This window comes from Hippocampus zosterae, chromosome 5 (genome assembly GCF_025434085.1).
Source record: "Hippocampus zosterae strain Florida chromosome 5, ASM2543408v3, whole genome shotgun sequence".
Taxonomy (NCBI): Eukaryota; Metazoa; Chordata; class Actinopteri; order Syngnathiformes; family Syngnathidae; genus Hippocampus; species Hippocampus zosterae.
In genome coordinates, this window is record NC_067455.1 from 6,152,019 (window position 1) to 6,174,535 (window position 22,517).

Below are 22,517 nucleotides of genomic sequence, written 5' to 3' on the forward strand. Positions count from 1 at the left end.
TGTGTGTGTGTGTGTGTGTGTGTGAGTGTGTGTGTGTATGCGTTTTCTAATATGTGGGTCACATAGTGACATTATTCTACAGCATGTGATATCAAGGGAAAAGTCCAAAATATCCCAGTAAGTAGGTGCACAGTGACACAATTGAAGGCCATCCATCCACCCATCTACAGTATGTCTGCTGAGACAAGCGTTCTTGAGCCATCGCGGGATCTCGTATGGGCATCTCGTCATCTCAAGTTTCCAGTTGGCTTTCGGGATTGTTGACACCCTCTAAATATAACCTTCTTAAAGTCGGAGCAGTGGGTACCCAGGGAGACGACAAAGCACTCGCTAAACAACTTTGTGTTTTCGCTGCCATTTTTTGTGGCCTTGTTTTTGACATAAACTGAGGACTTCATGGAGCCTGGATGATTTGAGCAGGCGGATTTTGTTCAATGGCTCCCAGAAAAGTCCAGTGGCCTCTTGTCATTGTCGTCAGTCTGCTTGGTGAGTCCAAAAATCACTCGAAAGGGATATTTTTACACCCCCCCCCCCCACACACACACACAGGAATGAATGCCAAACAACATTTCAATTGAAGTTATAGATCAACCAGCTGAAGGTAAAATTGAAATAAAGTAAAACTGCTCACCCTTCTCGTAACAAGAGGTGGTGAAAAGGGAAATCGGAAGCTGAGCTACACTGTCACCTAGTGGCCTTTTGCGGTTTCCTCGTGCATTCTAAAAAACATACTTGAAAGGCTAATTGAAGACTCTTAAACTGTCCGTAGGTGTGAATGTGACAGTGGATGGTTGGTTGTCTGTATGTGCCCTGTGATTGGCTGTCGACCAGTTCAGGGCGTACCCCACTCTCAGTCAGCTGGGAGAGCCTGCAGCACACCCGTGACAGAGAATCGATGGATGGATTTATTCATTCATTCATTCATTCATCTTCCGAGCCGCTTGATCCTCACTAGGGTCGCGGGGGGTGCTGGAGCCTATCCCAGCTGTCTCCGGGCAGTAGGCGGGGGACACCCTGAATCGGTTGCCAGCCAATCGCAGCGCACACAGAAACGAACAACCATTCGCACTCACACTCACACCTAGGGACAATTTTTTAGAGTGTTCAATCAGCCTGCCATGCATGTTTTTGGAATGTGGGAGGAAACCGGAGCACCCGGAGAAAACCCACGCAGGCCCGGGGAGAACATGCAAACTCCACACAGGGAGGCCGGAGCTGGAATCGAACCCGGTACCTCTGCACTGTGAAGCCGACGTGCTAACCACTGGGCTACCGGGCCGCCCTTGGATGGATTTAGTGTTTTTTTTTTTTTTACAATAAAATGTATACTGTTGGTAAGTGATGAAAAATATTCGGTACCACAATTCCTTTTTGTTGCCTTGTCGATCCGTGTAGTGCGCGAGTGTCTGGGGGGCTGCTCTGAGGTGGACTCGCTGACAGAGGCCGTGCAGGGCGAACCCTTTGTGCTGGGCTGCATTTCCTGCAAGAAACGAGGGGAAGTGTCGGCCATCACTACCGTCGACTGGCATTTCAGACCCCAAGGAAAGGAAAACTTCACGCACGTGAGATCACAGCTGACAATTTCCTTCATGCGGAACTGAATGTACCGTGACATTTTTTTTTGGAATGATAAGCGCTGTCGTTCGAAGAATTGTTTCGCTTTGACTTGTGACCAAAAAATTTGAAATACGAGTGCTTTTTAATGTTGGGGACCTCGACTTGACTCCCGTCACAACAAGCAGCAATTTGGCACATAGTGACCCCAATCTTATGGAGTTTGACCCCCCAAAGTGTCAAAGTAAACAAAAAAAATAAAATAAATAAATAAAACGAGACTTGCATGTGTATTTAAGGCAAAACGCATCCTGGCTTTTCCCCTCAGATCTTCCACTACGAGCACCCCAGCGCCGACGTGATGGATGACGCCTTCAGGGGACGCCTGGACTGGCTGGGCACACGGGGCGAGGACATCCAGGCCGGCACCGTCGCCGTGCGCAACGTCAGCTACACGGACGCCGGCACATATCGCTGCATCTTCAACAGAACGCTCCTGCTGGCGGGCTTCCGGCACCAAGTCAGCGTGGAGAAGGAGGTGGAGCTCAGCGTGGTGGACGCCGGTGAGTACGAGTCAGTCGGAATACTACAAGAACAAGATTTGTCACAAGAACCTCACCATTTTGAGAGAACAGGTCAAAATCTGGCTAGCTTACGTTAAAACTTTCTGAAAATGAGTTGTGATTGAACTTGAACAAGTTGCTAGGGAAAATATTGTGAGAAGAAATCACAATTCCCGAGTATGGAATAATGACGTTGGAATTTTCCAGAGGACAGTTGGAATTTTTTTTGGGGGGGGGGATTAATTTTATGAAAACAAACTGTCATCATTCAAGTGTAAATTGCAGCTTTATTTCAAAACGTCTGCTCCGCAGCACGATGGAAAACACACTTCTCGGCAACGGAATCACTTCCTGCTTTCCTTTTCTTCAGCCAATCAGAAGCTATCAATATAAAAATATGATTGATTGATATAAAAACGTCAACGCAATTATTACACCACAGAATGCAATTTAGGTCATCTTAACATGAAACAATATGATGCTCAAACATCAAATGATGATAATTAATAATATAATATAAGCTTACGTAAGGACAAGATCGAATCATACAAGGACAAATCGTGATCTTATGAGCATAAATTGTAATGTTTCCGGATTGATGTGAACATTTCGGAGAATGAAATGCTATTTTTTGGGTTTTGTGTGTCTGTGTTTTGTTTTGATTTTTGTCATCTGTTTTGAAGCCAAGCGAGAGCTGGCGGCAGTGGTGTCGGAGATGGTCATGTACGTGCTGATCGTGTTTCTGCAGTTGTGGCTCATCGTGGTGGTGGTCTACTGCTACAAGAAGGTGTCCGACGATATGGACGCCCGCGAGGCTCGGAGAGCTCTTAAGGCTCCCAAGGAGTACGTTGAATAATTCTTTCAGCCTGCCATGCATGTTTTTGGAATGTGGGAGGAAACCGCAGTACCTGTACCTGGAGAAAACCTGCGCAGGTCCGGGGAGAACATGTAAACTGGAATTGAACCCAGTACCTCTGCACCGTGAGGTCGACTCGCCAACCACTGGGCCGCCCTTGTTAACTTGCAGAAAAACAGTTTTCATAAAGCATTGTGACATATAGCATGCTTACAAGGTGTGTGTGTGTGTGTGGGGGGGGGGGGGGGTTGTGTTGCAGACTGCTGGACTGTGATGGCATCAAATTGGGGGAAGCTAAATAATCAAATAAATTTTATTTTCAAAAACACATTGGGTAGTGTGTAAATTTGTGTTTCTGTTACAAATATTTTTGGATTTATTATTTTAATTATTAAATGTATGTAGTTATATAAATGGATATGTAATATATAAAAAAAATTCAATACAGGTACATACTGTAGTCATACAGTGCAGTGGACTGCAAAAGTTGCGCTCAAGGACATCTAGAGGTCACAGTAATATAATGAAAGCATTGTTCTGCCAATGAGCTGTCATTTCACACTAGTCTTAATAATACGGGGGGTCCGGGGGGTGTCGAAAAGTAAGTATAATTTGCATCACGGTGTCCTCACATATTAACTGGAGTTAAATTAAATTTAAAAGGCTTTCATTAAAAGTGTGACAGCGAGGTACCGGATGTGTTTTAGGACCCAGCGGTTAGATTTATTTTTTATTTTTTGAGGTGTGGGGGGGTAAAAAATTGAGTTTGGTCCATCGAGCTCGGACAACCAAAGTGATCAGACAGGTAAGTTTCTCCTTCTGAGCAGCAAGAATTATCAATACATTCACAATAAAATTCAGACAATATGTCATGCAGAAAGATAAAACGTGTTTGTTTTCTGATCAGTGATTTATTGGAACTTTGTCATGTAACGAACTGACTTTTGTTAACATGGCTCTAAATACAAGGGAGGTAGTTGAGTCTTTAATCGTGTATTTTAAAAAAAGTCCTGTTCTTACCAAAACCGTGTGAACCCCTTAACACTAAGTGTTTTGGCTTTTTAGTGTTAAACCCGCTGTATTGTGCTTACAATACAGTAAGCAATACACGTAAGTATACATTTTTTAAAATCCTGGACTTAAATTATCCTGATGATGTTTTTTCCCTCTCCCTACCCAGTGTTTTCCTTTCTGAATTCTGACTGTAATTCCCCCATTGCGGGACAAATAAAGGATATCTTAATCTCACCTTGCAGTTACAGGAGCGTCCAGCAGGAGGCGGCAATGTCTCACATCAACGGCACTGAACTGACTTCCCTGTTTCTGTCCTTGCTGCATCACTGTCTCAACGCAACCACTGCTAAACCGCCACTGAACCACACCAAAACCTCCGCCGCATCCCAAGGAGTCTTCTACATCCTTCTGGTGCTCGGCATGTTCAGCTTCTTCTCCTTCGCGGTCATGTTCAGGTTCATCCGTTCCAGGAAGCTGGAGGGCTCCCAGGACCCGTACCAGCAGTACATCGCCCGAGACTGGAGCCAGAAGCGGATGCCGTCCACGGCCGCCATGACTCAGGCTCGGCGGGTCGTTGAGGTGTCATCGTCGGTGGTCATCAGTAACCCGGCGACAGAGCAGGAAACATAGACATGCTCCTGCAACATCAGGAAGTGACCGACTCGAATTTTTTCTTTTTTTGGAGTCAGGGCGGTATGGGCAGCATGTTCAACACCACTTTTTTTTTCAGATTGTTATCAGTACTCCTTGAGTACTCACTAATAGCGAGTGCCGTCTTTTGAAAGATAAATTTTAATTTAACACAAAAAACTGTGAACAAAGACCGTTCTCTTTTCCACAGATGAGGGTTCGCCGATGTAGCAAACGTCACAGTATAGCGCCGACTACTGCCAAGAAGGACTTACACAACTTCTGATTTAAAAAAAATAACGTTTCAAGTATCAGTAGCTAGTATCGGCAGCACCCATGAGTACCAGATACCTCAAAATAAGGCTGTATGAGCCCAATAATGATACCTAGTATCAGTACTAGGTTGGAAAAAAACGGACAAATTAAAATTTGTTCCAATGGTACCACATGAATTCTTCGATGTCAGAGTTCAGGTCGCTAATGGTCTGTTTTAGCTATCATTTAAGGTTGGAAAGTCGAACATTGTTTAAAACCTTATTCCATCAAGTCAAAGATTAAACTGACAAATGGATGAAAATGAAATGAAGTTTCCCGTCATTCATTTGAGCCAACTTTGCATCCACGACACCAGTCCTCGCTTTGCGTCTGCAGACTTGGCAGCGACATGGGCGGCATTGACCCTTTTCCTCTCCTCTTTCCTCTTCTGTCGCTGCTCAAGTCGGCGGCATCCGGCCACCTCTTCCGCACGCCGGACCTCCCGCGCCAAGTTGAAGTGCACCATTTGCATCTGGAGCATGGGAACAATCAGGTTGTAGTTGTCCACCTTCTTGTTGAGTTTCGCCAGCTCTTCCTCAGCATGGGCGCACAGCTCCTCCCAGCGGAGGCGCTCCATCGGGCCGAGGGTTTCGCCCAGCCCGGCGCGACCATCCAGTAGGTCTCGCCGGATGCGATCGGCGGTCTCGCGGATGTCGCGCTGAGTGAGCACCCAGGGTGGCTGGTAGCCATTGTCCATGAGGATGCGATTGAGGTTGTGCGTCATGGGGTCGGAGTAGGGGTTGTGTTGGAACTTGTTGAGTGGCTTTCCGGCACCACTCAGGTTGCGGAAGTCGCCCCGGGCCATGGACTCCTGGATTAGGTCCTCCACCAGCCGCTCCACCGCTTGTGTGATTTTGATATTCCTGCTGCGCCGCCGCATGTCCCGCTCCACTAGCGCCCCCTCAGACGCTGCCGCCCTCTCCTGCTCCCTCTGCCGATAGTCCAGAACTTGCTCGGCGGCCCTGTCGGCACGGAAGTGGCGGTACTGGCGCTCGCGCTGGCTCGGGGTGCCTGAACCCACGCCCTCGTAGCTGAGGTAGTGTCTATGCTGAGGGGCCACACCTGCAGCTGGGTCCTTGTCCTCATCCTCGTCCGGCATTCTATCCCGAGACCGGGCCTCACTGCAGTGTGCCACCACGCACCGGTAGGCCTCCACCACCCGCGTAAAAAGGGCCGCATCAGCAGTGGGCGAGCCAGAGTCCGGGTGGTAGAGCTTGGCCAGGCGCAGGTAGGACACCTTCACCTGCTCAGGGCTGATGGATTTGTTTTCGGGCAGCTGCAGCAGCCGATAGCTCTCGCTAATAAGACTGCCGCTGATGTGAGGTTTGCCACTCAAGGTCCGGAGCCAGCAGAACCCACCAGAACAAAGCAGCAGGAGGGTTGCATGACGGGAGGAGTTGCTGGACACCAGGAGATGGGAACTCATTTCTCACCGCACTCCTGGAAAGAGCAAACACAACAACCAGAATGTGGCCCACCCTGAGAAATGTTGACAATTGCTTATGTAATACAATCTAAAATCGTAAATACAGTATACAATTTATTTTCTGAACAAAAACTTCAAAACCAAGCAACCATTGTTCATAAATACGGTAATTCCAGGCATATCCCAACCACTTACTGAAAGACGTGATCCAGCACTGAGAAACTTATATGACGGTCCCCACATTAACAGATGCTAACATACCTGTTAAGGGTTAATTAATGCCAAGTTAAAGATGAATCATAGAGATGACCATTGGAATAGGAATATGAGGCTACAATAAACATTATCTAATGCGCCCATGGGAATATCTGAAAAAAATTACAGGATTTTTACGTGAAAAAACATGTCTTGGATCACAGCTTTTATTTTATTTAGTTGGCAAACAAAGAACGTGAATTAAACTGCCTCTCATTTACGAAATTTAAGAGTGAATAAATAATACGTTGCAAAGTTTATTTCTTTCTCTTTGGGCTTAAACAATGTATTTTAGCATGACACAATTTCTAAAAGAATGTGCTGACATATTTAAGTTGAATAACATTTTCTGTCCATTTGTAATAAATTATTGCAACTGTATGTATATCGGCAACGTCATAAAATGCCCGGATGTCATACGTCCATTAGCTGGAAGCTAGCTAGCCCGTGGCGATTGAAGTAAGCTAAAGCCTTCAGTACAGACGTCGTGCTGCTTTGTGCGAACGCTAGCTGTCACGCAAATACCCCCACGGACGTGTCGATTTGCTCCCCGCAAACTACAAAAAAAAAAAGAAATTCAATTACAAATAGAAGACGAAAATAGGTCACCGGCTCCTAGCTGTGGTTGTTCCGTTTTGCCGAGTCTTCTTCGTTTGCTTGCCTTTCACTGGCGGTTGGTGAGAAAGTGCATCAGCGACATCTTGCGAACCGGAACCCAAACGACAAAAACTTCGGAATGATTACAGTAACTAAATCTAACCTCGATGTTTCAAACATGTACTTTTAGCGGGTGTTGGTGTTATAAAATTTTGCAATATTCTTAACAAGAAAATGCTAAACAAGTTAGTCTGATTTCTGTAGATTCACACTACATGAACAACAAACCAAGTGTCAGCTCAACACAAAAATGACCAGGATGAATCCCGCAGTCCATCCTCACGTTTCGCTGGTCAAGGCAACAGTCCAAATGACACATGATTAAAATGTTTAAAAACTTTAATTAAGTCTTGAAAAAAACATTTACAAAATTAAGTCGTCTAAAAATTGAAATAAATTGACAATTAAAAAAAATCCCACATTTTCTTCTCATTTAAAAAAGATTCAAGTGACTTTAAAATAAACTTATTATGACATGTGGGGGGCATATGAAGTCCTGCCCCCATATGTGAAAATTGTGTATGCTGAAGTTAGGCTATGTTGATGAAATGTCCTGTCATATGCAAATGAACCATCGTCCCCTCTATTGCAGGGTGTGCCAATGGAAGATAGCCTTCAATGGCATGTGTCCAACGGGCGTGCAGGTTAGCATTGGTTTCTGATAAATGGCGTGTCCTCTTTAACGTGGTGGGGTGTATTTGTTTTTTATGAGGTTTTTGTGCACCACAAACACACAGAGGAGTGTTTGAGGTGCTGCAACCACGAGTGAAAAAGTTTGTCATTCAAGCCTTGTGTTTTCATTTACGAAAACAGCGCTTCATCATCAAGTCACGTCGACGTCTTCCGCGAGCAATCGAGTACGTGCCGCTTATCTGAAGCCAGCACTGATGTGTGTATCCAACAACATTGGTGCTCATCTTAGCTTTTTGGCTTTGTTTTAATGCTTCTCTTAATTCAACAAGTCAAGTCAACAGTATTTATAGAGCACTTTCAAACAGCCATCGCTGCATACAAAGTGCTGTACATGGAGCGATTTAACATATACAATAAACAGTAAGACGAATCAGTAATAAGTAATAAGTAATAAGTAATAAGGCGGTAGAAAGCACCAAGCAGTAAAATCAAGAGCAAATCTAAGTCATGCTGAATTTTTCTTAATTCGCTTAATTGCGTGAAAAAAGGAAGACCTTGACCCAGACCTGCTCCAAAATCGTGGGCGGAGAAAATCAACACTGGATTGGGATTATGGAAATTATTTGAAAGGTTACACCAAAGAGGAAAACTACGACAAGAGAATTAACGTCGCGATGGGACTTCTACCCCCCGCGCTCGAGGTCGGCCACGAGGAGCGGCTCGTACTTCTTGAGGCTTTCTAAGAATATGTTCTTGGCATCAATGCCAGATTTGAGAGCCAGGTTGTAGATGTTCCTTGTCTTGCCCTGGTTGCCTGGCGTACCGCTAATTTTCTCATAGATCTCATCCTGGATGACATTCTTCTTCAGCAGGAAATCCAGAATGGAATCAATGTTGCACACGCGCTCTATCAGCGGCAGCTTGTGCTTATCCACAAAGTGCACCTCTGAGGGACAAAATATTAGGGACAGTTGTCAAAACAATCGGTACAGAAAATAATATGTGAAAAATACATAAGTATTTGGGTAAAAGACACTAATAATAGAGAAAATAATAGTGACGTAAGCACAGGTCTATCGATTTATCGCTACACATATGCACACATATACTTATTGACATGCATATGAATATGTAGGAACAAATATAGAACGAGTATAAAATAAATAAAAAATAATGTGGACATCCGGTTAGTTACCGCTGGAGCACGTCGTGTCACCCGAACATCCAGCTTTCTCTGCATTTGTTCCTGCTGGTGCTGGAATAGATAACAATTCAAGTTTAGTAGCTTGTACGGTGCCATTTGAGTATTTTCAGCCTTTATTAAGAGTGTTGCTATCAATAATGTCAAGCAAACAAAAGAAATGAAATGTAATAGAAAAGACGAACACCTACTTCTGCTCCTAGATGACTTTGGGAACAGTTCGGCCATCTGCTCATCTGCCAAAACGTGATCAAAATATGTCAGATTTGCACATACATGACTAGTAAAATATGAAACAAACATACAATATAGGATATGTAATATCTGGAAAATTACATTGAATAAAAAAAAATATAACAACATGAACTATTCAAAAATGTAAGTGTTCCAAACTACATTACCAACATTTCAAAATATTCAATGAAAAAGAAAAATGTATAGGCTTCTAAAATATAAAATTTTGAACAAAAATCTTAGTCCACTACTAACATTTGAGGAAAAAAATACAATTTGAAAAATGTGAAAGCGTTAGGTAAAAACAATGACAATATCTTGGGGGGGGGGATATCTGCGTATCATCTATACTTCACCGTTTGTTGTCGTATTTCTTAAACTTTATACACACACACACACACAATATCCTAAACCAAAATGACAATTCGAAAGACCAATGCGCGTACTCACATCCACGCGCGCGCGACCCCCCCCCCCCCCCCCACACACACACACTAGCACATTTACCCAGCTTTTTGGCTTCGTCGAAGCAATTGATGGACTTCAGCAGTTCAGAGGTGACGGCTGGAGCGTCGTCCTCGGTGAACGTGGACACCAGCACATGGGCTACCTCAATGAAGTTCTTGTCCTCCACCCTGCTGAATGCAACCTTTCGGTCGCCGCCGCGGGCGACCAAAGCCATCCCGAACTTTTCAAAGTTCTTCTTGGACAAGTTCTCCAGCACGTCCGCGATCAACATCTTTTTGGAGGGCATCTTTTAGCGGGGAATGTGGTAAAGAACACGCGAGAGAGGAGTTCTCGAGGACGCAGGGCGGTTTCTAATGATACTTTCATTTTCCTTACTTGATCCCGGAAATTGTCATTACGAAATCACGAACCTCGAGAAAAGGCGCACACGCGTAGATATAAAAGAACAACACACACACAAATAGAGCAATTTATTCAAACTTACTACTTTATGGACCTGACATACTTGAGTTTTGAGCAAAGCGCAATCGATTAACTTGGGGGTTTACATATTTTCGAGTTACTCTGAACGCAGCACCGCCCGCCGGGTGCCGCCTTTGAACTGGACCACGAAAAAACGTACCGCGGAATATTTCATAACACAATCGTACCATGTATATTGTCAGTTAACACGGACAGTCGTGTAATCCTAACCACTTTCCCTCATACTCATAATGACCGTAGTCTGACGCGCCCGCCAAAGAGTTCCCGTTATTTTTAAATCATAAACACTGGATTAAATGCTTCCTTTCCGTAATGGCGGGAACTTCCATCCCCACCCTGGAAGGAGGCGTTTCCAATTTCTGATGATAGACTGACTGTCAACCAGGTCAATGAGTCCTTATGTGTCTGGACCTGTCGGCTTTGTCACCTTTCCTCTTTTCCGCATTTTTCCAACAGAAGGGGGCTGCCTTCTTTCTCACGCATGCGCATTGTAAATTCCAACTCACTATCGTCATTAACCAATCACACATGCTGGAAACCAGCACGACACATATGGAAATTAGTTGAGTTTCCATTCATTCATTCATTCATTCATTCATCTTCCGTACCGCTTGATCCTCACTAGGGTCGCGGGGGCGGGCAGTTGATTCGACAGCAGAGGTACACCTGAGTTCTGTATGTATATAAAAATATAATAAATGCACAAAACTCCACTGTATCAACACTATTTACAAGTATTTTGTCAACAGAAACAAGTCAAGTCAACAGTATTTATAGAGCACTTTCAAACAGCCATCGCTGCATACAAAGTGCTGTACATGGAGCGATTTAACATGCATAATAAACAGTAAGACAAATCGGTAATAAAGGCGGTAGAAAGAACCAAACAGTAAAATCAAGAAGAAGAAGAAGAGGATAAGCGGACATTGCGGCCGTGTGACTGTCCCTCTCGGGCGCGCGGGGGTAGTAGTTGTCTGACGGCTGTGGGCTAGCGTTGGTAGGGTCGGGGCAGATGGAAGACGTAGGCGGGTGCGGCAGGGGGTTCCCGAAACCGAATGGGGAGTATTCGGACCAAAAGGCTCTCCTCTGGCTGTCCGAATCTGGGTAGAGGTCAGCCGAGTAACGGGAGTAGCCCAAGTCGGCGTCGCTTTTTACGCTCGGAAAGGGGCTGTGGCTGCCCTCCGCGGCTGGGGTGAACGGTTCCCTCCCGGGCAACAGGCTCTCGTAGCTCTGGTTGGTTCCTGGCTCCTGGTAGCCGCCCACTTCCCAGGGGGGTATCAGCGGCTCCTGGTAGCCGCCCGCTTGGGGCTGCTCCACCATCAACCCGTCTGCTGGAGGGAAACCGAGCTTAAGAATGTTGAAAACTGCACAAAATATGGTGCCGCTATTGATCGGCGCTCCATCTTATTTACACACATGCCAGTGAGTATCTCTAAAATTGAAAAAAGAAAATGTGCAGCGAATACATGCGATTGATATCGGAATCGGTATCGCCCAATCTAAGTCATGGACAATTGTGGTCTCGGTTTGGGAAGCATAAAACCTTGATCTGAACAGCCCTACTTATTATCTGCGGGAAACACCAACGCCGCTGTGACAAATTACTGTATTTTTTTTAAGTTATTATTGTTGGGAAAATCTATTGAATGTGGGGAGAGGACAATAAATATGCACTTAAATTTCTCAGTTTCCTATTTTTTCTTATGAATGGTGAAAAAAAATATACATTTTTTATGGAGTGACAAACCTATGTGATTTTTTAAAAATTGTTTGGAGAATATATATATATATATATATATATATATATATATATATATATATATATATATATATATATATATATATATATTTTCATCTCCAAAATCTTGTTTGTTAAAATATTTCAATTGGTAAAAATGAAAAAAAAAACCTCAACAAATAAATGTTTATTGTTAGAAAAATATAATTGTAATCTTTTTTCATTGTTGGGATACAAGTCAATCAAAAAGAAAACTTTGGCTGTTGAGAAAGTTGAAAAAATGTGATCTTATGTTTTTACATTTTCTACTGGGAAAAAAAAAATAATTTTTACTGTTTGGAAAAAGAAATGTACTAAAATTGGTGGTTGGTGGGGGACATTCGACTTTTTTACTTTATTATTTTCTTTCGTGAGTTGGGTTAAATCAAATTATGAATGTATATTTATGAATTTCTTCATTTGAAGCCTTTCATGCACCCTGTAACCTGATAAACATGATAAGCTGTCCACTGTAGTAACCGCTGTACCCGATAGGGTTAAACAAAACCTCACCTTGTGGTTCAGAAGGCCACCAGCTGAAATACAGCTCTCCACTGTAGTAACCGCTGTCTCCGATAGGGTTAAACAAAACCGCAACCTTGCCACGTGACACTGCTCCTTCCGGCAGGCTTTTTCCGGTCCAGCGCACCCATGTTAAGTTTTCATAATAAGTCATCCACCTGAACTCGTGGAATGAGCCCAGGTGGCTTGAGTTAACTGCCAAAAAAAAGAAAGAAAAAAAGATGACATGAATTTGAGTGCATCATTTATTGTACATTCTGTCCGATGTTGCTTATTGACCTTTGGGCGGCTCTGCATAGCAGCTGTCAAGCGAATACTGCGACGGTTGCGTAGTAGCTTGTACGGTGTATTTGAGTATTTTCAGCCTTTATTAAGAGTGTTGCTATCAATAATGTCAAGCAAACATTCATTCATTCATTCATCTTCCAAGCCGCTTGATCCTCACTAGGGTCGCGGGGGGTGCTGGAGCCTATCCCAGCTGTCTCCGGGCAGTAGGCGGGGGACACCCTGAATCGGTTGCCAGCCAATCGCAGGGCACACAGAAACAAACAACCATTCGCACTCACACTCACACCTAGGGACAATTTAGAGTGTTCAATCAGCCTGCCACGCATGTTTTTGGAATGTGGGAGGAAACCGGAGCACCCGGAGAAAACCCACGCAGGCCCGGGGAGAACATGCAAACTCCACACAGGGAGGCCGGAGCTGGAATCGAACACGGTACCACTGCACTGTGAAGCCCACGTGCTAACCACTGGACTACTGGGCCGCTCGTCAAGCAAACAAAACAAATGAAATGTAATAGAAAAGACGAACACCTACTTCTGATCCTAGATGACTTTGGGAACTGTTCGGCCATCTGCTCATCTGCCAAAACGTGATCAAAATATGTCAGGTTTGCACATACATGACTAGTAAAATATGAAACAAACATACAATATAGGATATGTAATATCTGGAAAATTACATTGAATAAAAAAAAATATAACAACATGAACTATTCAAAAATGTAAGTCTTCCAAACTACATTACCAACATTTCAAAATATTCAATGAAAAAGAAAAATGTATAGGCTTCTAAAATATAAAATGTTGAACAAAAATCTTAGTCCACTACTAACATTTGAGGAAAAAAATACAATTTGAAAAATGTGAAAGCGTTAGGTAAAAACAATGACAATATCTTGGGGGGTAATATCTGCGTATCATCTATACTTCACTGTTTGTTGTCGTATTTCTTAAACTTTATACACACACACACACACACACACAATATCCTAAACCAAAATGACAATTCGAAAGACCAATGCGCGTACTCACATCCACGCGCGCGCGACCCCCCCCCCCCCCCACACACACGCACACACTAGCACATTTACCCAGTTTTTTGGCTTCGTCGAAGCAATTGATGGACTTCAGCAGTTCAGAGGTGACGGCTGGAGCGTCGTCCTCGGTGAACGTGGACACCAGCACACGGGCTACCTCAATGAAGTTCTTGTCCTCCACCCTGCTGAATGCAACCTTTCGGTCGCCGCCGCGGGCGACCAAAGCCATCCCGAACTTTTCAAAGTTCTTCTTGGACAAGTTCTCCAGCACGCCCGCGATCAACATCTTTTTGGAGGGCATCTTTTAGCGGGGAATGTGGTAAAGAACACGCGAGAGAGAAGGTCTCGAGGACGCAGGGCGGTTTCTAATGATAGTTTCATTTTCCTTACTTGATCCCGGAAATTGTCATTACGAAACCACGAACCTCGAGAAAAGGCGCACACACGTAGAAATAAAAAAACACACACACAAATAGAGCAATTTATTCAAACTTACGACTTTATGGACCTGACATACTTGAGTTTTGAGCAAAGCGCAATCGATTAACTTGGGGGTTTACATATTTTCGAGTTACTCTGAACGCAGCACCGCCCGCCTGTTGGCGCCTTTGAAATGGACCACGAAAAAACGTACCGCGGAATATTTCATAACACAATCGTACCATGTATATTGTCAGTTAACACGGACAGTCGTGTAATCCTAACCACTTTTCCCTCATACTCATAATGACCGTAGTCTGACGCGCCCGCCAAAGATTTCCCGTTATTTTTTAATCATAAACACTGGATTAAATGCTTCCTTTCCGTAATGGCGGGAACCCCCCATCCCCACCCTGGAAGGAGGCGTTTCCAACAGAAGGGGGCTGCCTTCTTTCTCACGCATGCGCATTGTAAATTCCAACTCACTATCGTCATTAACCAATCACACAGGCTGGAAACCAGCACGACACATGTGGAAATTAGTTGAGTTTATTCATTGTAATTCGACAGCAGAGGTAGACCTGAGTTCTGTATATATATAAAAATATAATAAATGCACAAAACTCCACTGTATCAACACTATTTACAAGTATTTTGTCAACAGAAACAAGAGTAAAACCATTGAAGTATTAGCCTCATTAATTAAAAACAAAGTTGGAATGAAACAAAAGAAACTCTTTTATTCATACCATCTTAGAAATCTTGTAAATTGGGACTGTTCTCAGAAAATGGCCATTTGTACCATTTATTTTACCTCCTTAATATAGTGTGTGTGTGTTTATATGTTTGTATTCAAATTTCATTTGTCATATCTCAAATGTATTTTTCAAGTATAATTTGGCAAGAATTATGACGTCATTCACAAAATGACCAAAAATGATTTCAGTTGCATTAAATTACTTTTTTTTTGCTCGTAAAATTGCAGATTTTTGTTGTATTTTCGCCACTTCACTTCAATCTTACAAGAATCTTTCTTTCTTGTAAGATTGTCCATCTTTTTATCACGAATGGCAATCGTGTAAAACTGCACCTTTTTCTCATAAATGTAAGAATTGTACTTTGTGATATCTGCTCCAAAATTCGATGACTTCAACCCCATTGTATCAGAATTTTTTTTTCTCTTGTTCTTCTTAATGTGGCCCAAATACTCTTTGCTGATTACCGTTGTTGGAGATGCTGCGACGCCTTCCTCTTTGTAGTGCTTGAAATGCCTCCTTCGCCCCGAGCTTGACATACTCAATTCTTCCACTACAAATTCTGCTCACCGCATGGTGAATTTGTACAGAAATGTCACTTTTTGATTAGGTTTTTTTTTTCCTTTACTCCCACCGCTCGCTGCTGAACTCTGACGTGGACGACTCTGTGCTGCTGGCGGTGGGCAAAATGTTCAGGCTGCTCAGCACCTCCTGCGCCGTCTTTCCCAACATGCCCTGCACGTCGCAGACAAAGCGGTAGACGTAGCGCTTGCCTGCCGTCTTGTGGATGATGTTCTTGTGGTAATAGTAGCGAAGGCCCCGGCTCAGCTTCTCGTAGTTCATCTTGGGCTTGTTCTTGCACTGGCCCCAGCGCTTTGCTACCTGTGGAGGGAAAGACAAAATTGGAGTCAAACAATTTCAAAGGAAAGACTTCCCTATATGATGCTAGGAAGGAGTGAAAAATCTTACTTCAGTGGGGTCGGACATCTTAAACTCCCAGCCGTCCCCCGTCCAGGAAATGAAGGTGCGACAGGTCGAGTCCAGAAGAAGCTCCAGTAGAAACTGCCACAGCTGGATGGGGCCCGAACCTGACAAAACACACGTGAAAATATGTCTGTTGTAGTTACCATGGCAACCACGGCTATGCATTCACTTCAAACAATTGTTCACCCCCGCCCCGGAAACATTCTAGAAAAACAAAAGCAGTACAAACCCGGGTAAGCGGACATTGCGGTCATGTGACTGTCCCTCTCGGGCCGCTGGAGGTTTTTGCGCTTGGGCGCGCGGGGGTAGTAGTTGTCTGACGGCTGTGGGCTAGCGTTGGTAGGGGCGGGGCAGATGGAAGACGTAGGCGGGTGCGGCAGGGGGTTCCCGAAACCGGATGGGGAGTATTCGGACCAAAAGGCTCTCCTCTGGCTGTCCGAATCCGGGTAGAGGTCAGCCGAGTGACGGGAGTAGCCCAAGTCGGCGTCGCTTTTTACGCTCGGAAAGGGGCTGTGGCTGCCCTCCGCGGCTGGGGTGAACGGTTCCCTCCCGGGCAACAGGCTCTGGTAGCTCTGGTTGGTTCCTGGCTCCTGGTAGCCGCCCGCTTGGGGCTGCTCCACCATCAACCCGTCTGCTGGAGGGAAACCGAGCTTAAGAATGTTGAAAACTGCACAAAATATGGTGCCGCTATTGATCGGGGCTCCATCCTATTTACACACCTGGCAGTGAGTATCTCTAAAATTGAAAAAAGAAAATGTGCAGCGAATACATGCGATTGATATCGGAATCCGTATCGCCCAATCTAAGTCATGGACAATTGTGGTCTCGGTTTGGGAAGCATAAAACCTTGATCTGAACAGCCCTACTTATTATCTGCGTGAAACACCAACGCTGCTGTGACAAGTTACTGTATTTTTTTGAGTTATTATTGTTGGGAAAATCTATTGAATGTGGGGAGAGGAAAATAAATATGCACTTAAATTTCTCATTTTTTCTATTTTTTCTTATGAATGGTGAAAACAAATATACATTTTTTATGGAGTGACAAACCTATGTGATTTTTTAAAAATTGTTTGGAGAATATATATATATATATTTCATCTCCAAAATCTTGTTTGTTAAAATATTTCAATTGGTAAAAATGAAAAAAAAAACAACCCTCAACAAATAAATGTTTATTGTTAGAAAAATAGAATTGTAATCTTTTTTCATTGTTGGCATACAAGTCAATCAAAAAGAAAACGCTGGTTGGTGAGAAAGTTGAAAAAATGTGATCTTATGTTTTTACATTTTCTACTGGGAAAAAATAATAATTTTTACTGTTTGGAAAAAGAAATGTACTAAAATTGGTGGCTGGCGGGGGACATTCGACTTTTTTACTGTATTCTTTTCTTTCGTGAGTTGGGTTAAATCAAATTATGAATGTTTATTTATGAATTTCTTCATTTGAAGCCTGTCATGCACCCTGTAACCTGATAAACATGATAAGCTGTCCACTGTCGTAACCGCTGTCCCCGATAGGGTTAAACAAAACCTCACCTTGTGGATAAGAAGTCCACCAGCTGAACTCCTGGAATGAGTCCAGGTTGAAGAGGCCGATATCGCTTGAGTTAACTGCCAAAAAAAAAAAAAAAAAGATGACATGAATTTGAGTGCATCATTTATTGTACATTCTGTCCGATGTTGCTTACTGACCTTTGGGCGGCTCTGCATAGCAGCTGTCAAGCGAATACTGCGGCGGTTGCGTAGACGCCTTGCTGCTGTCTAACAGAAAAGACATATCTTCACCAGGATAGTCTGGAGGTTACACGCACACATGTACACACACGTTAGGTAAGATTCATACGTCCATATTAGGAAAACATCGTTATAATTTTTCGAATGGCTTTGCTCTTATTTTTTCCGAATCTTACAGCACCACTGAAATAAAAAAAAAACTATCTCAGACAAAAAGAAAAAAAACATTTTGGTAAAATGCATAAATGTTGTCCAAAAATCCAAACATGTATGTCAAAAATGTTCAGGTAAAACCAGAAAATTTGGTGTTTACATCTGTCAGGATGTACAGTGCACAAAATGGTTGGTTGATTGGGTGTGATGATGACGATAAAAGAACACGAAACAAGACACTTGCAATAACTATGTATAACCACTAGATGGTAGTATTATTCCGCAAATAACTTCCGGCTAACGAGCCACAGATTTTCTTCAAAGGCTGAGCGTTTTTGTATTTTTACTTTTAACAACTGTATTGTAACTGTAGTGACCTTTTAATGCAGTGGCCTCATTTTTTTAGACATTTACATGACCACCAAGGATGCAGAAATGTGTCTTAAAACATGACCTATGGAGTTAAAGCTTTTATTCATTCAACTGGCATCATTGTCAGTATTTTTACTTCATTCCAGTTTAATTTTTTTTACAGCATTCAACATATTTGTTAGACTTGCACGATTATTACTGAGACAAACAATCAGTCACACTCACAATCACATCTAGGGGCAATTTAGAGTGTTCCATTAACCTGCCATGTATGTTTTGGGACTGTGGGAGGAAACCGGAACACCCGGAGAAAACCCACGCAGGCACAGGGAGAACATGCAAACTATACACAGGAAAGCTGGATCCCAGAACCAAACCCTAGGTCTCTGAAATGTGAGGTGGATGTGCTCACTAGTTGCTCAACGTGCCAACCTAATTCAATCAGCATATTTTTTAAAAACTTGATTTTACTCTTAAGTCGCTTCTTATACAATACAAAGGACAAATAGTTCTGTAAAAACATATTTCTTTGTTCAAAATGCAGGAAACGCAATATCCCCAATAGCAAAACAGGAAATATTTTGTTGACTTAAAAATTTGATGCAAGTTTATTGCGTGGAAATTTTTTGTTCACTCAACTTTTTTTCCCCTCAATTGTAGGAATAGCCGAATGTGACTCAAAACGTAATCATGTACAGTTCATAAACTGTTGAATAATCAAATTAAATCACTTGATATGTATTCTTGTGGAGGTGGGGGGGGGGGGGTATAACTCTGAAGTCATGTTCCATTTTTGAGGTTCCGCAGCAAAATGACACTGTACCTAATCAACTGTCCAGTGCACACAACAATACAAGCATCATGATGAGGGGCCCAAAGCTGCTGTTTTAGCAATTAGACTAAACACTTATTATTGAAGAGGGTGGGGGCATTTGTTTACCATCCAATCAGCAGAGGCTGCACTTTTTTTCCTCCCCAGCTGAATGGATGGGGAAACAGGGGAGGAAGAGCGTGGAGGAAACACCAGCGGAGGGAGTGTGACAGCGTAGTGATGGAGGGAGGGGGTTCATGCACTCTAAATCTGTTGGAGAAGGAAGTCTGGAGGAAGGGATTAGCCAGGGGAGGGTATCTTTAACTTGTGCACCCTGATTCACTGATTCACATATACACATACACTCCAACACCCCCTCCCTCACATGTGTCAAGGCCTCATTGCAAAAGGCTCTGACAGATGTGATGATGATGCCGACTGGGAAACTATTTCCTGTGTCCTTCAAGGCTCACAGGAAGCCGGCTGCATAAACAACTAGGGCCCTTCATCATCATCATACGAATGAAAAGCATCATCATCAAAATTAGCTCTCGCAAAAAGCATTAAAAAAAACCCTCACCGAAAGATGCAAAGTCAAACCCTGCCGGCACCTCCTGGGTCTTAAAGTCCTCCATGTAAAAACCACCCTGGCATACCTCCATCTAGCGTAAATCAGTTAAAAAAACAACAACAAATATTTTTTAAAAAGTAATAATCCACATTATTTGCCGTTGAAAGAACATTTGTGATACCAAATGACGTCATACCTTTATTTTGGTGTCGGGCTTGATGGCGGAGTCCCAGTACATGTTGGTCCGTGGACCAGTGTGGAGTCAAGTGAAGGGAAGGTAAAGCTCCTCTGTGGTGGGACGGGTCCGTTATAAGAGCAGAGCTGACATTGTGGGAGGGGCAGGCCGAGTCGTGACCACCCTGACGTCATAGACACCCCCTCCCGTCGCACCCCATCTACAACCCCCAATACTTTCATTCATGAACACCTTGCACAAATCATGAAGAGAGAATTTCAAAATCGAATGTGAACAGAACGTTTGAATCGGAAACGATATCACATATACACTTTTTTTTTTGTCATTTTAAATAAATACCGTACATGGATATCATTGCCTATCTATATCACTAGATATTTTCTCATTGGAAAAGTATTTTTTTCTCGATTGTTGGTACAAACCAACATATTTTATTTCTTGGATCAACAAGACAAGGCAGATATTGAATTGTTGTTGAAACTTCATGTATTTTTTTTATATTTATAACACAGTATAATCCATTTTATTTTCAATTCTAATCCCGCAAATTGAGATTTCTTTGAGACATGAAATGTATTACAAATAAAATATATGACACGTTCAAAAATATCCGCGCTGTCTGATTCATTTGAAACCCCCACGGTAGAAATCTACAACAAACGTTACAGAAAATAGTAAGATTGCAATCAATAAACACTAAGTGGTTTATAAATCAAGTAATAAAACACCCGCCTAATTATAACGTCAACTGTTGAAACTAAATATTTTTTTCCAATTTAAGTGCCTCATGCGCAAAATCAGTGATGGAAAAATGTATTTTTCGCTGTTGTTTTTAATTATACAGACACACGGACTTCTTTTTTTGACAACTGGGCAAAATAATTTAGTTTTTTGGGACATTGTCTTTTTTTTTTTTTTTTTTTTACAAGCAATCTCTTTTGTCACGTCGATTGTAACGAATCTGCAAGTGTGATAACACACGCGACAAACATGGCCACAACATCCCATAATAGATACGCGTAATCCCCCATAGCGAACGGCGTAGTTGATTAAAATCTTAACTGTTGAATTTGGAGACTTTTTTTTGGGGGGGGGGGGGTGTCAACCTAGCAGGCCCAAGGACTTGCGCCAAAATAAGAGTCCGCGCATTTGAGGTGAAGTGTGGCTTTTGCAAATCAGATCTCGTCTTTCTAATGAGGTAGAGGAAGGCAGAGAGCAAAAAAAAAATAAAAAGAAGAAATCAGTGTGTGTATCTTTAGAAGGCATTCGGACGAAACAATGGTCCGCGAAACGCACACACATTATGAACACATGCACGCAGCCCGGTTGATGAAGAAAGTCTTGAAATCTCAGCGTGAGTGGTGGCTGCAGATAAGGGCTCCTCCAGAGCTTTATGTAAACAAACACCACTCTGCTATTCTCTCACACAAACACGCGCGCGCAGACGGAGGCACGCACTCGCACACACACACACACAAACACACACTCTCCATCTGGAAAAGCGGGCTCTCGGGTGAAATCGTGCGCGTCGTCGCTGAGTCGTGATTGGGGAGCCCCACCTCGGCCCGGCTGGCCAACGAGCCGGCTAAGGTTACACAAGCGGCGGCCGCTGATTAACTGCCGTCTTCAGGAATCCTAACACAAAACCGGCGCTCACGGATCGTAACGAGACTCTAAGCATTAGTGATTACATTCTATTGTTTTCCCCACGTTGAAGGATTTTATGAGAGTGTGTAATTGACACACTTGGGGCAGGCTGGGGTTGGTTGACAGTAAACAGCCTTCGAACTGACACATGACTAAATGAGATAAAAAAAACATTTTTAAAAAATCAGCATTTCATAGTTGGATACCGATCAGGGGCAGCGCTATGTGGTGGCCAGTTGTGGCTGCAGGGCCACCAACGTCACTCTCTGGCCACCCCCAATCCAGGGGAAAGTTTTGATACCACTGATGTTGCTGCCATTTTTTTTAAACATGGACGCATTATATTCAGGTCACTTGATACTATTTGCAATTAATGAATGCAAATGAACACTACTATTATGTCGCATTTCAAATTGAATTTGGACAATCTAGGAGCTAAAAAGGGATTAAAAACATTAGCCGAGAAGTCTTCCGCAGTATAAACATGGGTACTGTCACTTCCATGTCCAAATTGTCAATTTCCCATTTTTTTCACAGATTCTATAGGTCAGTCCCCACGAGATCAGTTATTTTAAAACTGTGCTTCTCAAAGTGCGGTTAGCGCATAACCAGTCGTATGAGGGCTCTCTCTGGTGGTACATGAAAGAATCGCTGAACTAAATGTTCAAATTGGAGTCCGTTTTTTTAAAGACGGTACAGTAGATTTGTTAATCGCAGTTCAGTTGTATTTGACTTTAAAGTACAATACATGCATGCCTCTTTTTAAGAGTTTTATTTGGGTACAATTTTTATTTCATTTTGATGAGTTATACAATTTAACAGAATCCCTAATTAAGAACAGTTTTCATTTTCCAACATTGAATGGCACTGTTAAAACGCAAACTACGAGAGTGGCTTACCGTAAGACTAAATAAAGCCTCTGTCTCATTTTTGGTGGCATTCTGTATTTTATAAAGGTC

At 43.0% G+C, this 22,517-nt stretch overlaps 4 protein-coding genes across 11 annotated transcripts; 1 reads left to right on the forward strand and 3 right to left on the reverse strand.

Moving 5' to 3' along the window:
* The first annotated feature begins 295 nt into the window (after positions 1-295).
* si:ch211-225p5.8 (uncharacterized protein LOC555567 homolog) lies at positions 296-4,339 on the forward strand. 4 transcript variants are annotated; one of them, XM_052066674.1, is made up of 5 exons: positions 296-486; positions 1,396-1,562; positions 1,883-2,117; positions 2,866-2,960; positions 4,230-4,339. In XM_052066674.1, the coding sequence occupies exons 1-4, from the start codon at positions 435-437 to the stop codon at positions 2,946-2,948; spliced, it is 537 nt and encodes a 178-aa protein (XP_051922634.1). In that variant the 5' UTR covers positions 296-434; the 3' UTR covers positions 2,949-2,960; positions 4,230-4,339. The 4 variants fall into 4 exon arrangements, with proteins under 4 accessions (XP_051922634.1, XP_051922633.1, XP_051922631.1 ...); XM_052066673.1 differs by lacking the exon at positions 4,230-4,339 and adding an exon at positions 3,233-3,301; XM_052066671.1 differs by lacking the exon at positions 4,230-4,339 and having other exon boundaries at positions 2,801-3,301.
* A 410-nt stretch (positions 4,340-4,749) lies between these two features.
* dnajc28 (DnaJ (Hsp40) homolog, subfamily C, member 28) lies at positions 4,750-7,471 on the reverse strand. 3 transcript variants are annotated; one of them, XM_052066666.1, is made up of 2 exons: positions 7,223-7,471; positions 4,750-6,372 (listed from the first exon to the last, which is right to left on the reverse strand). In XM_052066666.1, exon 2 carries the CDS (start codon positions 6,356-6,358, stop codon positions 5,216-5,218), a length of 1,143 nt encoding a protein of 380 aa, XP_051922626.1. In that variant the 5' UTR covers positions 6,359-6,372; positions 7,223-7,471; the 3' UTR covers positions 4,750-5,215. The 3 variants fall into 3 exon arrangements, with proteins under 3 accessions (XP_051922626.1, XP_051922625.1, XP_051922627.1); XM_052066665.1 differs by having other exon boundaries at positions 7,199-7,471; XM_052066667.1 differs by lacking the exon at positions 7,223-7,471 and adding an exon at positions 6,554-7,186.
* A 120-nt stretch (positions 7,472-7,591) lies between these two features.
* pycard (PYD and CARD domain containing) lies at positions 7,592-14,345 on the reverse strand. Its single transcript, XM_052066272.1, has 8 exons — positions 13,967-14,345; positions 13,411-13,455; positions 12,580-12,783; positions 11,220-11,620; positions 9,846-10,092; positions 9,296-9,340; positions 9,099-9,158; positions 7,592-8,849 (listed from the first exon to the last, which is right to left on the reverse strand). The coding sequence occupies exons 1-8, from the start codon at positions 14,211-14,213 to the stop codon at positions 8,587-8,589; spliced, it is 1,512 nt and encodes a 503-aa protein (XP_051922232.1). The 5' UTR covers positions 14,214-14,345; the 3' UTR covers positions 7,592-8,586.
* Positions 14,346-14,863: 518 nt separating this feature from the next.
* etsrp (ETS1-related protein) lies at positions 14,864-20,112 on the reverse strand. Of its 3 annotated transcripts, none has more exons than XM_052066668.1 (7): positions 19,912-20,112; positions 19,725-19,806; positions 17,767-17,868; positions 17,611-17,685; positions 16,301-16,705; positions 16,057-16,175; positions 14,864-15,969 (listed from the first exon to the last, which is right to left on the reverse strand). In XM_052066668.1, exons 1-7 carry the CDS (start codon positions 19,951-19,953, stop codon positions 15,712-15,714), a joined length of 1,083 nt encoding a protein of 360 aa, XP_051922628.1. In that variant the 5' UTR covers positions 19,954-20,112; the 3' UTR covers positions 14,864-15,711. The 3 variants fall into 3 exon arrangements, with proteins under 3 accessions (XP_051922628.1, XP_051922629.1, XP_051922630.1); XM_052066669.1 differs by having other exon boundaries at positions 16,301-16,702; positions 19,912-20,105; XM_052066670.1 differs by having other exon boundaries at positions 17,767-17,835; positions 19,912-20,097.
* Positions 20,113-22,517: the final 2,405 nt, after the last annotated feature.

Excerpts from the sequence above, each read along its gene's own strand:
- si:ch211-225p5.8 (XM_052066671.1), top strand. The coding sequence starts at position 435 with ATGGCTCCCAGAAAAGTCCAGTGGCCTCTTGTCATTGTCGTCAGTCTG. Across the intron at positions 487-1,395 it reads CATTGTCGTCAGTCTGCTTG|TGCGCGAGTGTCTGGGGGGC; the intron begins GTGAGTCCAAAA and ends CGATCCGTGTAG. Across the intron at positions 2,118-2,800 it reads GCTCAGCGTGGTGGACGCCG|CCAAGCGAGAGCTGGCGGCA; the intron begins GTGAGTACGAGT and ends TCTGTTTTGAAG.
- dnajc28 (XM_052066666.1), bottom strand. The coding sequence starts at position 6,358 with ATGAGTTCCCATCTCCTGGTGTCCAGCAACTCCTCCCGTCATGCAACC.
- pycard (XM_052066272.1), bottom strand. The coding sequence starts at position 14,213 with ATGCCCTCCAAAAAGATGTTGATCGCGGGCGTGCTGGAGAACTTGTCC. Across the intron at positions 12,784-13,410 it reads AAAGTCATCTAGGATCAGAA|TTAACTCAAGCCACCTGGGC; the intron begins GTAGGTGTTCGT and ends TTTTTTTGGCAG. Across the intron at positions 9,159-9,295 it reads AAAGTCATCTAGGAGCAGAA|CACCAGCAGGAACAAATGCA; the intron begins GTAGGTGTTCGT and ends TATCTATTCCAG.
- etsrp (XM_052066668.1), bottom strand. The coding sequence starts at position 19,953 with ATGTACTGGGACTCCGCCATCAAGCCCGACACCAAAATAAAG. Across the intron at positions 17,869-19,724 it reads GTTTGACTTTGCATCTTTCG|ACTATCCTGGTGAAGATATG; the intron begins GTGAGGGTTTTT and ends TGTAACCTCCAG. Across the intron at positions 16,706-17,610 it reads GTGGACTTCTTATCCACAAG|CAGACGGGTTGATGGTGGAG; the intron begins GTGAGGTTTTGT and ends GTTTCCCTCCAG.